This window comes from Eschrichtius robustus, chromosome 4 (assembly GCF_028021215.1).
Source record: "Eschrichtius robustus isolate mEscRob2 chromosome 4, mEscRob2.pri, whole genome shotgun sequence".
Taxonomy (NCBI): domain Eukaryota; kingdom Metazoa; phylum Chordata; class Mammalia; order Artiodactyla; family Eschrichtiidae; genus Eschrichtius; species Eschrichtius robustus.
The window spans coordinates 14,243,558-14,260,821 of record NC_090827.1 but is presented as its reverse complement, the minus strand read 5'-3'; the positions used below and the strand labels follow the sequence as shown (position 1 = coordinate 14,260,821).

At 34.4% G+C, this 17,264-nt stretch overlaps 1 protein-coding gene across 2 annotated transcripts in view; it reads right to left on the bottom strand.

The window, feature by feature from the left end:
- Window positions 1-17,264, bottom strand: part of GRID2 (glutamate ionotropic receptor delta type subunit 2) — a 1,411,147-nt gene that overhangs the window by 280,912 nt on the left and 1,112,971 nt on the right. For both annotated transcript variants that reach the window (XM_068542054.1, XM_068542055.1), the window contains one exon: window positions 7,893-8,205. In XM_068542054.1, the coding sequence (XP_068398155.1) occupies window positions 7,893-8,205 (313 nt within the window). The remainder of the gene's footprint in view (window positions 1-7,892; window positions 8,206-17,264) is intronic.

The following is a 17,264-nucleotide window of genomic DNA, read 5'->3' as shown; positions in this document are numbered from 1 at the left end:
TGTACTTTTTGGCTACCTTCATCCAATTCCTCCTCCCTTCACCTGCTGCCCCATCTCTGGTAACCACAGTCTGATCTCTTTTTCTATGAGTTTGCTTGTTTGGTTTTGAACTATAATTGACTTATAACACTATGTTAGTTGCTGGTACACAGTGATATTTGATATTTCTATACATTTCAAAATGATCACCATGATAAGTCTAGTTACCGTCTATCACCATACAAAACTATTACATTATTAGTGACTACATTCCCCACACTGTACATTTCTGTCCCTAACCTTGTTACTTAAGCTGAGGGGTAGTGTAATACGGTACTGTAAAAACACCAAGTACTATGAAGATGTCAATGCTATTTTAAAGGATTTATGACACCTGCTTTTTTATCATTTAAATTTAGATTAAAAAATGTATTTTCTTATAGCATTTTGGGAAGGAAGAAAAACCAACTCAGAAAATCTTAAGATCACCCTTCAATTTTTTTAAATGTTTCTTGAAAGCAACTCTTCTGTTTTATTAAATACTAAAATAATGTTTTTAATTATGGTATGTACTCATAAGTAGTTCAGAAGAGTCAAGAACATGTTTTTCACACCAGTTCTTGTTTTATAGGCTTTTTATGAGCAGAAATCTGATTTGTGTCTCATGTTCCTTAATTACTTTTACCTCTTCGAAAACCTAGTTTAGCATGGAAAGGATTTTCTGGCTCAAATCATAAAGAGTTGGTATTAAAATAAATGAAACCCAGGGGCTATCTCATGTATATAGTTCATGGAATAATCGCTTAGGAGCTCATTACAGTTCACTGGGAAAAACTAGTGGATTCACATCTTAGCATCATGGCATTGTTTTCTGGTCACACAGATTACTCACACCCCACACCTATAATCATGGAGTTTAAACAGTCTTTGAAAGTATGAGAGTTCACCTTTTTCTTTGGTGTTGAAGAATTCTGGTGAGAAAAGGAAAGAAAATGAGCAGTTTGTTATGTTTTAAATCAGCATGAGGAAATTCTCACGTAGATGTGACAGCATTCAGAGTACTTGACTCTCCCTTCGTTAAGGACTGCCTATAATAATTAGCAACAACAGAGATGTTGTTCTGACCTAAATAAAAATTACAGAGAGCCTTTCTGAGTTAATATCTGTAAGAACAGAATATAGAAAAAAACTTGTCTCTATAGTCCAGTTAACCTGTCACTGGGAAGTACTCTCATTTTCTCTGTGTTCATTAGGGTCAGTAAACAGCAAAGCTAGCCAATATAATTTTTGTCATATTCAAATTGAATGTGAAATATCAGATAACATTACAAAGGAACAGCTTTAGCTACTGCATTTCAAGGCTTGACTCCTTTGGGGTTTTGTGACTAGGACATTGGCAAATTTCATATATTTGATATCTACACTATTAAAATGGATGTCTTTTTGAGTTATTCTCCTACTCAAAGTTTTAAACAGATGCTTTCTCATCAGCAAGCTTTTCTGTTGCCTAATTTGATAGAGAAGAATGTCTGACTCTTCTTTTTGTGGAAATGAGAAAGTTGTGATTCTCTGTAACACTGCAATCCATCTGGCAGTGGGAAGAACTCTTTATTTTCTTCCAAAAATTGTCCTGGGATCTCAAAGCCAGTGGGTTGCCTTTGATGTAAACTCTTGGGCAGCAGACACCAAGTTATCTTCTACCATTCCTAAAGATCCTCTTTATTCATCACTAGCAACTGTGGAACTATTTGATCCTTAAGAAAATTACCAAAGGAATTTTCCCTCTTTACTCCTTTCAAAAATTCTGTCTGCTCCCCTCATCAAAAGTGGTTTATTTGGTCCCAGTTTGGCTATGGCCCACTTACATGATGTTGAACATTCCTGCAAGGACTGTGTCTTTCTTATGATCATATTCAAAATATCTAGGTTGGGTATGGCATATAGTACATCCAAGGAATATTTATTAAGTCAGTTAATACAGTTATTCCTTGTTTTTCTTTTGTTCTTTGTGTTCCTGGCGCATAGCTGGTATATAGTAAATGTTTGCTGGTAAATAAACATATGTGATAGCCTGAAACGTTTTACATGACTATAAATATTTATACTTCATAGAACCAAACCATCTGAGGTAAACTGAAATTTCCCTTTGCAAGTAAACAATAAACGAATTACATACAACCACATGTGTGAACAAGTCACAGAGGCCCTTCATGGCCCAGATGATATTAAGAGTCACTGACTATAAACTAAATATCAGAGATCTTCAAAAATCAAGCCCCAGGTTTTTTTTTTAAGTATGCTGATTGCAGAGAGATGTACATAGGCATGGAGATAAGGGAGGATATGAAATGGCAACAAAACTTGCATAAAATTGGTGTCTCATTCATGCATTAAACTGCCTAATTCACAAGCTCTAATGTTCTAGCCAAACAGATGTACTAAGTTTTATATCTCTATAATGGACCATACTGATTTTGCACAGTTGGATTCCCTAAGCTGTTTTTCTGGAATGCTCTGAAGTTACAGATATTTAAAAAAATCAGGATTAGTAAACAGCTTACATATATTTAACATTTTCTTGCTTTTAGCTGTCCCTGAACTCTTTTTTCAAACATCTATCTGATAATACATGAAATGCCTTTTTATTCCTACTCAATCTAGTCTAGTGGCTCAATAAAGACTGTAATTCTGAAATAATTCAGAATTATTACTGTACTTCTCCTTAAAAGACTATATTTTTATTGGAAATTATCACTAATTCCAAACTTCATTGCCTGTGCATGGACACTGTCATTGACTGATTCTTTTTTTCATGGGGTTTTTGAGTCTTTTCTTAATTTATTTTTAATCAAAGTGTAAAGATACTCTCGGTACCTTTTAATGAATTCACCTTTTTTCATTGTTAGCAGGTGGAAGAATAGCGACATTTCAGAGATGAAGTAGTTAATCATATGCAATTCAGCATGATGCATCATTATGAATTCGTATAAACGTATAATCAACCTACAGGCTGTACAACTTATTTAAGGGAGCAGTTGAGACAGAAAAGTGCTTAACATATTTATAACTTTTGATATCTGAAGCTTGTTTACAGACTAGAAAAGCATGTAACCATATGGATAATTTTATTTATCTTTTTCTTTTGGGTGTTCTCCAAAACTTGCTGAAACTGGGCCACCTGGAGACAGAATTCAGAAAGCCAATCCATAAGCTTGTCAACATTCTCAAAAATAAGACTTCAACCAATGGGAAACCTTATTTATAAGTTTCTCATCTTAGCTACTTAAGAAAATACACCAGTGGAGACATTCTGGATAACATCTTATTTGGTTGAAGTGAGTTTAAGGTCATTGGGCAATAGACTGTAATCTAATAAACACAATATTGCAGTTAATTCCATGCTTGATTTAGTTAAGTATTTAGCATTTATTCACTTATTTAGTTGATCAGTATGCACTTATTAAACATCTAATATGTACAAGACACTGAATTAGGCAAAGAGACTATAAAGATAAATAGGACACTATCTTGTGTTCAAAGGACTCAGGTGGAGACAAAAAAAAGGCAATTACACTATAGTTGATAAGTACTATGATAAATATATCTTACAGAGCGTAGAAGATGGTCTCTAATCCCAGCAAAGACTTCCTGAAGGAAGTGAGACCAGAATAAGAACTAGAGGACCCACAGGAATTTGCCATATGAAAGCAGAGAGTGGGCGTAGAGATTATGCAATTGGTAATAAAGGCATTTCACGAACTGAAAAGAGTCGAAGCAAAGGCAGAGAGGCAAGACACAGTCTTGTCTTCTGTTCAAGGGACAAAAGCAGTTTGGAATAACTGGACAATTAAATGTGAGCCATGAGTGGTAGGAGATGAGAATCAAGACTGGTCAAGAGCCAAACGATGGAATATTGTTCATGCTCTAAATAACTTTAAACTGTGGGCACTGGGGAGCCAAGGAAATATTTGAAAAATGGGAATTATGTGGTTAGCTCTCCATGACAGTGATAATTTGGGTATATGTGTAAGTATGTGGAGCATATATTTACAGGAAACAAAATTGAAAAAGAAAGACCTATTATGAGATTCCTGTAGCTCAGATGAGAAATGAGATAGGCCTAATCTAGGTAACAAACTAGGTCTTATCTCTCTAGGTGAGAAGAGATTCCCACTCCTAGAAATAATTATGAAGTAAAATTTGCATGACTTATGGTTGGATATAAGGGATAGAAGGAAGAAAAAATCAAAACTGTTTTCAAAGTTCCTAACCTGTAAGTCTGAGTGGTTGCTAATGCATCAGCTAGAATAGAGAACATGAGAGGCTATAAAGGTTTAAAGTGCAAAAAATTTCAATTATTAGCATGTTGGAATTTGTGTTATCTCTGATATATCCAGAGAGTCTAGTGAGAGTATATAAAACTAAAATTCAAGGATGATATAGATTTGGGAGTCATCTGCATTTTGGTAGTTATTGAAACCATGCACAGAAAAACTAGATGGAATGGGAAGAAGTGAGATAAACATAGAGGTTAGTTACATGTAGCTTTACCACCTTCTATTTCTAGTCAGTACTCATATTTATCAACATCCTAGTTATCTATCCTCATTTATTGACAATTTTGGCACACGGCTTATTTTCTTTCTCTCCAATCCAAGCCAAACATCACTACAGATGGTTCATCTAATCCTCAGGTTTCTCAGTTGATCAGCTTTGAAGTTCTTCACCAACTCTTCAGGAATCCACATCTACACACCTGTAACTTGTCCTCTACTGTTTCATCTCAAAAATGTTAGGCTCAGGTGTCGCATTTTGTCAATACAAACTTTGAACTATCTCACACTGATATTTCTACAGTTGTTCTTTGGCCTCATCAAGAACTCTACTCTCTCCCACTACTACTCTATTACTTTCCAGTCTTACTCTCTATTACACTCTGATTATTGGTCTTTCTATTTTTTATTGCTTCATGTACCCTAGAATCTACTATTTCAACCACCATCTTGCTAATAATCTAAAATAATCTGCCTTGTTATCCTTTTCTCGTGTGCCTAACTATCCACAGCTGAGACAAATTTGTTTTTTATTTATTGAGTAAACACTTATGTGATACTTATATAAGTTACTGTATCTAAGAACTTCACATTTTAAAACCATTTTAATTCTCATGACAAAGCCATGAAGTGGCACATCCAGAGTGTTTGCTGCAAGAGAAGCTCATACCATCATACAAGTTTGTGATCCCCCAACCTGGACTACAAAATTCTTCTGTTTCACTGACTCTTTCCCCTATTTTGGGGACACACTCTATAGAGAAATCAATCATCATGGTGTGAGAAAGCCAAACTACCCTATGGAGAAAGTCCGTAGAGGAAAACTGAGGTCACCAGCTCTCTGCCAGCATTAACCACGAGACGTGTGAATGAAATGAACAAGCCTTCAGATGAGTTCAGCCTCCAGACTTTGGGCTGTCTAGCTGAGGCTTCAGACATCATTGAGCAGAGACAAGCCATCCACACCATGTCCTGTCTAAACTTGTGACCCACGAAACTGATAGGTTTTAGAGGAATTTATTATGCAGCTCTAGTCACTGGAATACTACCAATAACAAGGTTATTGCTAAATCCAATGAACACCTTTCAAGTATTAATTTTACTTGATTCTTTGAAATGTTTAACATTGTCAACCAATCTTCCATATTCAAATATTGTCTTTACTTGGTATGTATACCACTAGATGGTACTTGCATCTTTCTTGTCACTCCTTATTAGTTATCACTGAAATCTCCTCTACCCATTCCTTTCCTTAGGGCTCTGTCCTAGGCCCTCTCTGAGTCAGTCGTCCTCAATCAGGAGTATGCAGTTGAGAACAACTACTCTGTACGATCTTTCACTTCCATGGCTTCAATTATCTCCTACATGCCAATATCTCCTCAACATATATTTAGCCCAGATGTCTCTTCTGTGCTTCTGACAAATATATCAAACCACTAACAAGCATTAGAAATATACCCCTGGATATTTCACAGATACCTCAACTCAAATGTACCAAAATGAATGTATCATCTTCCACATCACACCTGCTCTTCTTGATTTTTTTTCCCCAGAAAATGACATCGACAACCAACACACATAATTTCCCAATCCAGAAACCTAGGATAAAATTCCACCTCCTTTTTCTCCTTCAGTACCAATCCCCATACCACTATATAATTTATCAGGTTCTATAGATTCCAATTCATCAGTACCCTTCTCTTGATTCCCAGTGTCATCTTACCTTTGTGCAAGCCACATTAACTCTTTATTTAGTTATTATAATACTCTGATAATTTGTTTCCCTTTCCACATTGCTCTCTTTCAGTTTTCTCCATACTATAATCACAATGTTTCTGATTATAGTAAAAATTTAAACATGCATTTCCTTGTTTAATACCTTTAAATTGCTGATAATTTCCCTGAAGATCAAATTCAAACCCCTGATAATAACAAATATATCTTCAGCCTCATCTTTACCAGCTCCATCCTGCATAGTCTATTCTGATTTCTCTCTCACTTCTTGGTCTTAAATTCTATCCTACCATCTATGTATCCTTTCCCCCATCCCCTTCTTCAATAAGCTCTTTGCATAGTTAATTCTGTCTCTGTTTATACAGTACTAATTCAAAAAGCCTTCTTTGCCACATTAAGATATATTCACCCTCCCCACCACTATGATCTCATAACAGTCTCTATCACACGTGGATTTTACATGTTTGCATCCCACAAGACTTGTAGCTCAATGATGGCAACGACTCTCTTGCTCCCAACTGTATACTCAGTGCCTAGCAAAGTTCTACTTAAATAAATAGCATGGATTAAATATCTACTAGATTAGTGATTAATGAATGGACCAAAAATATCTGCGATAAAGATACACAGATACAGAAAGGTAGCGGGAAAAAGCATGCTTACAGAGGTTTACGGGATAGACTTTAAGTGAGAAAGTAGAGATGAAAAGTCTAGACAAACCCTATGATTAGTTAAATGAGAATAGAAAGAATGAAATGTAATGGAAGATCCAATAGCAAGTGTATATAAAATGTAAGATGTTATTGAGAGTTGTAAATATTAAGGCAAAAGCATCATGTGTCTCCATTGTGACACCTATGTCTTCTCTTCAATACATATGACAAGTTTGCAAGAAACTATCAATCCCCTAAGTATTTTATTATTTCATTTTCTAAGATGGCAGTAGTCTCAAATAAGGGGCTCAATAAATATTGTTCTATTCTGAAGCAATAAGAGTCAAGTAATTACCTAGGTAAGTTTAAAGAGTAGGCAGATGGAATATTGAATAACGCAACAAAGACATTCTTTAGAATATAATGAAATTATAAGTTAATTGGTAAAGATTATATATTAAAGTGAAAGATAAAGCATAAATTTCTTATCAGAATCTTAAAGTCTTTTCACTGCCAATGAATATTTTTAATACATGAAACAATGTCTCTCAACAAACAGCAAGTCTTAACATTTCTTATACACATAAATAATTAAGCAATATCTGCTCTGGTAGTAAGCATTTTCATAAATCTCAGTAAGTATTTATCTGAGAAATAGAAAGGCTATTTCTCAGAGTCAGAGCTTGGGAAGGAAAATCTCCTCTTGAGATTCTTGTGAACCTTACCTCTGACATTCATCTTTGGCTTTGTTGATAAAACTGAACTTACATCAAAAGACACTGTACCATTTTTTGCTGAAAATCTGCTGTTTGAGATCCACTAGGAAAGAGCAGGAAATGTTCTTTTCTTAGCATTGTTGTAAAGACCTTTAGAACACTTATTGATGTCAAGACACAGAATGTTCTTAACTGAATTCATGGCATATGAAACATCACATTCCTTTTTTGTACTGAAATATATATTTTTTCCTTACCTTGCTGCACAAAGGATCCATACACAAACCACATGGAGTTGTAGAGAGTGGTAGAAGTCATTGATCCCATTTGTAATCTTGGGGGATTAAGCCAATTCAAGAGGTAGACCAGTAGACCGACCAGAAGAACTGTGCCAGCAATGCAAGCCCATAGTGAGAGATCAAATGGTGCAAGACAGGCAAACATATCCACTGTCTTTTCAGCCCTTCGAAGTAGGACTCCCACTGAGTAGTCCATGTAACGTGTTGTAAAGTCCACCACATTCTCACGGTCTGGGGTGATAGTCAAAGCAGAAATCCCTATGTCGGCCCTCTGAGAAATTGAAAGAGACAGGAATACATTAACAGTGTGAAAAACAACTTGATTTGTGGCACTTTAGCTTGCCTTGAGGAAAAAAAAATAGATGCCTCAGGCAACATCGTAAGCCTTTTCATACAAACTGAAAAACACTGCAGAGACTTCTTAGAGAAGACCTATATGTGAATTTTTCATTTCCTACTGCAAATCTTGGCCCACCAGAGTTAGACAAATTACCTTGTTCATATTATCAGTGCATGTGAAATCAGTGAAGAATATTTCAGACACAGATAATGCCTGAAGGAAACTGTCTTTTTTCCTTGGGTCATTTTATCAAAGCCATCATTAACACAGTAGCAAAGGTAAAACTTATTCTAAAGAATTCTTCCTGAGAAAATGTTCCCAAGATATTCAACATGTTCTTAACATGTAAGTTATTAAGTTATTAAAAAAGAAAACTCAATGTGGCATTTCACCCTTGGTTTAGATTTCTCTGCATCAAAATTTATATTATTGGGCTCTAAATATATTAGAGTTTATTAGAGATTTCATAGCACTAAGTTATAACATCATACCCCAGGGGTTTCTACCATAATTTTATTTTTTAAACCTCAGAAACATTTTAATGAACAATTAAAGATTAAGGAAACAGATAATTCTCCTTGGAGCCATAACCATTGTTCTCAGTATGTGCCTCAGATTCTCAGTGTTAGCACTCAAAACCACACAGAGCAGTGCTATTTTACTTATATAAGGCACATGGCAGAATTGCAGTGACAGCACATAAGAAATGACTTCACATTTAAATTCTATGATATGAAAACATATTTAAATATCTAAAAGATGCATCTTATTTGAAATAATTATCTGTGGCTGTGACTAAAGCTGCGGGAAGCCACTTTCAGACAAACACAAACAATAGTAAATTGTTGAACATTTTCATTATTCTTTTTTTTTTTTATAGTTTGATGAAAGAATATAGAAACTGGTTTTAATGCCTTTGGAGAAAAAAAAAAAAAGACATGAAAAGTAACATGCCTAGCGGAATGCTAAACCAATTCCTATACATCTAGTCTCTGAAGTAATAACAGCTGCAAAAATAGTCTAGCTAAAGTTAAGCATTGTGTGTGTGTGTGTGTGTGTGTGTGTGTGTGTGTGTGTATCAGCCCATCAATACAGTGCTAAGTATTTAAATAACTTTTCTCATTTAATCCTTACAATGAGTTATGAATTACATGTTTTCCTCTCCATTTCATAGATGAAGAAACTGAAACTTCAAGAGTTTAAGTAACTCATTCAGTTCTCACAGTTAATAAGTTTAGAAGCCAGATATTAAAGCAATGTTTTCCTTACTCCAGAGCCAGTGCTCATAAGCACTTTCCCATACTGCAAGGAATCATTCATTTTCCAAATGACTCATATTGTAAGCAATTAGCATAACTGGTTTTAGGAGAGTTTTTACCTTAAAAGAGTCTGAAATGTTGCTTTTCTTAATTGTACTATTTACACTGCAACAAGGCTATATTAACATAAGAACTATGAGTTCAGGATTATTATGAGTTTAGGATTATAACTGAGAGGTATTAAACTTAATAACTCTATATGGAACTGAATTTTCAGAGAAATAGTTATTGCTTTCAAGCTCATATATTTATTTAGCATAGCTTAGTTACTAGGAATTGGGTCTTTTCAGAAAGAAAATCTAACCTGGATTCTTAGCTCTCTAGTCCGACCTTTTCTGAGCTTCAGTTTATCTATTTGTGAAATGAATATAACTGTCTTTAGTATGACTATTGTGAGCTGACTCATTTATCTCAATCTTAATGGTGAATAAATAACTCTTCAAGATTCAATTAGGCTCTCAGAACGTACATTTCTTTTTTCAGGTTATTAAAGTACTGTGGATCAGTAATTTATGAATTGATGCACTAGGGACCCAAAGCATTTTATGACTCAACTAAAGTCAGAAGATTCCACCTAAGGAGAGGTTTGCTGACATGTTGATTGAATATTTGTAAATGTTCATAAATATTTTGCTAATAAATAAATGTTTTACATTTAATGATTATGAATTAGAATAGTCACTATACTGATTTTAATAATAGATATTTGTATGTATCACAAAGTGAATTTCTATAATGTAATAAAGAAAAATATCTAGGGAAGATGTGCTGTTGATTGTTATTGTTTTCTTTTGGAAAAGTGAACTGATTATTTTGTATGTGCTAAAATATTTATTAAATATAGTAATTGCTTGTCCTAGTTCTATGGAGGACTTCCTCAATTCTGGTCCACTTTCAACACTTGGCTATTCTGTTCTCAAGAAGAAATTGCCAGTCTCCCTGTGGAGAGGATACTAGAATCATATAATGGGCTTTTTCAAACTGCACAAATGCATTTGCATACACACACGGCACATACTTATACACACACATTTTCCTATCTCTGAGATTTGTATACACCTTCCTAAGGAAGTACCTCAATCCAGCCTTCAGAATCAGTGATATAGCAGACCACCATGCTTGATATGAGTATGTGATAGTCCTTACTTGTATTAGAGAAACTGTACTGGAGCAGAAAAAAAAAGGCAAGAATCACTGATTCAGAAAGATGGTCCTAAAACTTTTTGAATATGTCTAAGTAACCAGAAATGATCACTCACATGTATCTTTCTTCCTCCCTCCCCCTCTTTCTTTCTTTTTCTTTCTTCCTTTCTCCCTTCCTTCCTTCCTTCCTTCCTTCCTTCCTTTCTTTCTTTCTTTCTTTCTTTCTTTCTTTCTTTCTTTCTTTCTTTCTTTCTTTCTTTCTTTCTTTCTTTCTTTCTTTCTTTCTTTCTTTCTTTCTTTTTCTCCCTTTCTCTCTTTCTTTCTCTTTCTCTTTCTATTATTAGTCTGTTTATTTCTGTATGTATGCATGCATGTGTGTATGTGTATGTCAACTCACTTGTTCAGTTTCAACAAAGACTTTTCAAACCATTAGCCTCATAAAACATTTAATCTTCTCACTTCCCCTAATTCTCAGAAGATGACATTCACTGCTATTTTATAGAGAACCAGAAGATACTGAATTAAAATTCACACTTATTTCTGCTTCTCAACCTATATCCCACATCCAGCTTATTCTATTTAACTTTTATTTGCGACAGAGGAGATGTCTTCCTTTCTAATGCCAACCCTCCATCAGTAAACTTATCAACAAATCCCCTCCATTTCAGATGCTTAAATTCCCATCTCTTAAGTATTCAACATCATCCTACCAATTGTTGATTTCCCATGAAAAGGTTCTTTAACTCTTTCTCATTAAAATAAAAACAAAAAGAGAAAAACCTTCCCTTTTACTCTCTATGACTTCTGACTCCCACTTGCTACCCTTTCTCTCTCACTTTTTCATAGTCAGTTTTCTCTAAAGATTTGTCTCTACTTCCACACCTCACAGTCACTCTGGAAGACTCTTTTGTATTCATATTATTGAGTGCTCGACTACTCAATGGACGCAGTGCTTCTTAATGTTTACACTATTGAATCAAATGGATATAATTTAGTGCGCATCTGTTTAGGCTTCTTGACAATATTTGACAGTGATGATGGCCCCCTTTACCATAAACATTATTTTCCTTGAATTTCGTGTCATGATATAAGCCTCTTTCTCAGTTCCTTTTCAAGCTCATGTCGGCAATCCTCTGGACTTGGACCTACACACTTTTCTCATTTGAGATCCTCTGCCCAGGCAATCCCATTCATATCATTACCTCCATTGACTCCCATCTATACACATGATTTACAAAATTTACATTTCTAGATACAGAGATGAGTTCTGGAGTATATACTGATTTATGCAATTACATAATTGATGTTTCTATTGGATGTCTCAAAAACATCTCAAATTTAACATGGCCAAGATCATACTAGAGGCATTCAACTCAAACCAGTCCTCTTCCAATATTTTCTGCTTCAGTTAAAATCTTTTTATGTAAGTCTTAAATCTCGGTGATCTCATTATTTTTCTCAGTCTTATTCCCCTATCCTGTCTGTCACTTCTGATTCTACCTACTGAGAATCCTAATATTCATTCACTTCTCTACTATTTTCAGCTCTCATTATTGCTTTCCAGGGCTCCTTACGAGTCTACCTGAAATCTACCTTTTCTTGTCTCTAACCTCCCTATTGCAGCCAAAGTATTCTTTCTGTTGAGCACATCTGATCCTGTCCCTGCCACAATGTAAAGATTTTCAGTGGATTTGCACTGCTTTTAGGAAAAAGATTAAAATCTTTAACAAAGTCTATACATCTTTGGATACACTATCTTCCGCCTACCTCGACATATTCCTACTGGACCATTTTTCTTTCCAGCACTTCTTCCCAATGCATGATCTTCATACCTGCTGATTATACTGTCTGAATTGACCCTCCTGAAACTTCTTCAAGTAAACTTTTATTCATATGCATAAATCAGCTCAATTATCACTTCCTCAGGAAAGCTATCCATGGCTCTTTTGACTGGAATAATAATTCTTGTTGTTTACACCATCAGAAGCCTGTATCCCTCACTTCTCTAACAGTATGAGAGTTGCAATTTTACACTACTTGATTGATTTTTGAACAATGAATTTTTCTACTAGACCACAAGCTCTGTGAAGGCAGGGATTGTCACTTTTTAAAAAAATTGACATGTTCCTGTATCAAGCACATTTGTCTGGCATAGATTCATGATTAATAAATACTTGCTTCATATATGAATGAAAGAAGATGGAACATTCACTAGATATTCATTACCCAATTCTTATAAATTATCTCTCTATTTCTCAGCATACCTGACGGAGAGGGAATTTTACAGAATAAAAATAAAATGGCAATATAAAAATTTGCTAAATTTTGTAGCAGTGATAAAAAATTTATATCTTCATGAATGATTACTTCAATAATTAAAATCAAGTTCTTGGCTTATCAACATATTTATGTTTATGTTATTTGCCACTAGCTAAGGTAATTGAGTCTACTATAGTATGTTTAATATATTACAGAGTATTATTATATGTCAAGTGTTGAATGTAAAAGTGATTATTTGAATTGTGATAAGAAGTAGCACCCGGGCTTCCCTGGTGGCGCAGTGGTTGAGAATCTGCCTGCTAATGCAGGGGACACGGGTTCGAGCCCTGCTCTGGGAAGATCCCACATGCCGCGGAGCAATTAGGCCCGTGAGCCACAACTACTGAGCCTGCGCGTCTGGAGCCTGTGCTCCGCAACGGGAGAGGCCGCGACAGTGAGAGGCCGGCGCACCGCGATGAAGAGTGGCCCCCGCTTGCCGCAACTAGAGAAAGCCCTCGCACAGAAACGAAGACCCAACACAACCAAAAAAAAAAAAAAATTAATTAAAAAAAAAAAGAAGAGCTCTTAAAAAAAAAAAAAAAAAAGAATTAGCACTAAACCTGTAATATAGATAATTGTTTTTCAAAACTATTCGAATTATACAGTTGTAACATTTTCCTTGAAAGGAAATATTTACATTCTTTCAAGTCACGAGAAGGAGATGGATGGATAATACAATGGGGCATGACAAAGAAGCCATATGATCATTGACTCTTAGAAGCTTACACGCAGAGAAGTTGAAACACATTTACTTTACATTTAATTTGAAATAAATGATCATATCTAACAAATAATTATCTAGTTTATGCTTGAACATAATGTTAAGGACATTATGTTAATAATACCAATAGTTATACATTTATTTAATGTTTACTATATACCTAGTGTCATGTTACATGTTCCACAAACATTGTATTATTTAATATTATAACAAGCCCAGTTGCTAAGATGAACAATTTATATTTGCAATATTCTAATTAATACAAAGCCTTGGTGTTATTATGATTGATATATGCTTCTCTGTATCCTCTATTAAGTGTGTTAGCTTTGTTATCAATACATCACATTATAAATCTAAATAGATCTGTTCTACGACTATTCTTAAAATACCTGTCGAATGCTATCTTATTCCTTACTTGGAAATATTACTTTAAAATAAAAAATAATTTGCTTATTCAATCAGTCTTCTCAAGATGTGATTTCCATATCCCTCAAAATACTGGTCATTTGCCTGTGAACATAGTCTAATTCATCAATGTTTCCTCAGATGATATGAATACCACAGTTTTTTTAAATGACATTGGAGTGTGAATCATTTTTACTAGGTGAATTACCATTGACTTAAACTTAGGATTAAATAAATTTTCAAAATATTTTAAAATAAAATACTATCAATCCAGAAGTCCTCAGAAATCCTATGCAGTTGATTTTGAAGCAAAATGTTGCATCTTGTATTTGTCTTTCATCAATTTCATTCTTTGTTTCTTTTGACCTTCACATCTATCTGAAATATTTTGAATCTTTACTATCAACCATTATATCAACCTTTTCTGCTAGCTCTGCATCATTTGGAAGTTTGAGAAGCAGGCCTTTAATTCTTCAATCATATTACTAGTAAAATATTGATGAAGAGTACATGGGAAAGCTCAAAGTATTGAAACTTGCCTCTAAAGTTCTACCCCCTTTGAAAACAGCTCATTAGTTAATACCCTAGATATGTTTTTTAATCACCTATGAGCATTCTTTACTATACCGTCATCTAGCCAAGTAGCTCTATATAGTTTTGTTTTGTTTTTTAATTAATTTAATTTTTGGCCGCGTTGGGTCTTCGTTGCTGTGCATGGGCTTTCTCTAGTTGTGGCGAGCGGGGGCTACTCTTCGTTGCAGTGCACAGTCTTCTTATTGCGGTGGCTTCTCTTGTTGCCGAGCACAGGCTCTAGGCATGCGGGCTTCATTAGTTGTGGCACGCAGGCTCAGTAGTTGTGGCTCACGGGCTTAGTTGCTCCACGGCATGTGGGGTCTTCCTGGAACAGGGCTTGAACCCGTGTCCCCTGCATTGGCAGGTGGATTCTTACCCCTTGCACCACCAGGGAAGTCCTCTATACAGTTTTTAAGTGTTTTGTAAAAGGCATTATTGAACTCAAAATATATGAATAATCAGATATTCATTTTATGAATAGCTAATGTCATCAAAAAAGAAAATGAACTGCTTACTTTTTTTTTACCATCTACAACACATCTGATTAATAATCCATTCCATAATTTTACCAGAGAATAAAATCAAATTCATTGCTCTGTCAGAATAAATTTCCTTTTCTAATTTTGAATATGCCAATCTCCAACTATATAACAGCCCTCTTTTTCATGTTTTGTACATATTATCTATAGTAACTCATATATCACTTCAGGAAGTGCATTTATCCCCCTGGGATATCGTTCGTTTGGACTTGGCAATTCAAACTCATTAAAAGTGCCTATCATGAGCTTCATTTACTTTAAGTATTTTCCCCTTATCATTCCCACCTTAAAGATTTTTTGTGCAAAGTGGAAGGAAAATATTTACTGAAGAGCTTTAGCACACATTTAACAAGCACTAGGTCTATCTCTGCCTATTCAGCTTCTTAAACCATACATTTTCTTCTACTCTTCACAAGAATGAACTATGCATACATTTTAAAAATTCCTTGACAGTTTTCTCAAATATCATTTTATATTCTTTAGTCTTGAAGTAATGTTTTAATGTAAAAATTTCAGGTTTGCTTGGGAGAAAGTAGACATTGAAGAAATGTTAAGGGAGGAAGAAAGGAAGGGGGGAGGAAAGGAGGAAGGAAGGATGAAAGGGAGGAAAGGTGAGAGGGAAAGAGAAATGAAGAATGTGTTCGAGGTTTACATCTTCATTTAAGATATATGACATGACTTTGGGCAAGTAGCCAAACCTTCATCGATTTAGATTACTCATCTGTATAATGAATAGATTGAAATTGGTAATATAAGCGCCTTTCCAACCTTGAAAGTGTAATTTAAAAAATTATTTCTTGAGACCTTATATTATGATGATTCTCTATTTGCTAATATGGGAATATAAATATTTTTGTTCTAAAGACTTTAAAGTTTCAACAGACCTTTCTAAATAAATACAATATGTAAGTTGGGGAAAAGAAAAATAATCAAACTGTCAAATTAATCACAAATTATTAATTTTCTCAATGTCAAGATTTTATGTATTTCTTTGAAAGAAACATAGATATATTATGTCATGGTTACAGATTAATATTTCAGCTTCAAGTATAAACACATAGTACAATATCCACTACTTTTCAAATATACTACTGGAAATGAATAAATATCCAGGTTGAACAAATGAAATTGTTGTTAAAGTAACTTTTACTCTGAAATTAAGATCATACTTAAAAATCCTAGAAAAATTTTAAAGAACAAAAAATTATAAACAGTCAAATTCCAATAAGATGACCACTATTGTAACTCCCTTAATGTTATATCTGAGTTGCTTCTGTTTTGCTATATACATTCATTTGTTTTATTTTTTAGATTCCACATATAAGTGATATCATACAGTATTTGTTTCTCTCTGTCTGACTTAATTCACTAAGCATAATATTCTCTAGGTCCATCCACGTTGCTACAAATGGCAGAATTTCATTCTTTCTTATGGCTGAATAATATTAAGAATGGTATTAATTTGATTATAGCTTAGCATATGATAAGTCATCTAAAAATCCAATTAAGACATGTACCAAGGATATTTTGTTACTACTGCTATTATAGCCACTACTATTTAACATTTATATAGTGCTTATTATGAGCTGATGATACGATACTTTTTAATGATACTTTTTTTTTTATGATACTTTTCAATATTTAATTCAATTAACCTTCACAAACATTCTGTGAGGTAAATAGTATTGTTATTTTTATTTTATAGACAAGAAAATTGAGACACAGATAGATTAAGTAACTTGCCTAAGGTCATAGAGCTAAGATCCAGGATTCCAATCTAGGCAAGCTGTCTCCAGAGTCAATGTGATGTGAACATAATTACTTCCTCCCTTCAAACAATTAGCCCACTACCTGAGTATTGTTCTAGAAGAAAGTATAATTTCTCTCTTGGCTTGAAATGACTCTTTCAGCATATGCTGAATTCATACAGCCACACATGCATACACACACACACAAACACACACAGATGCT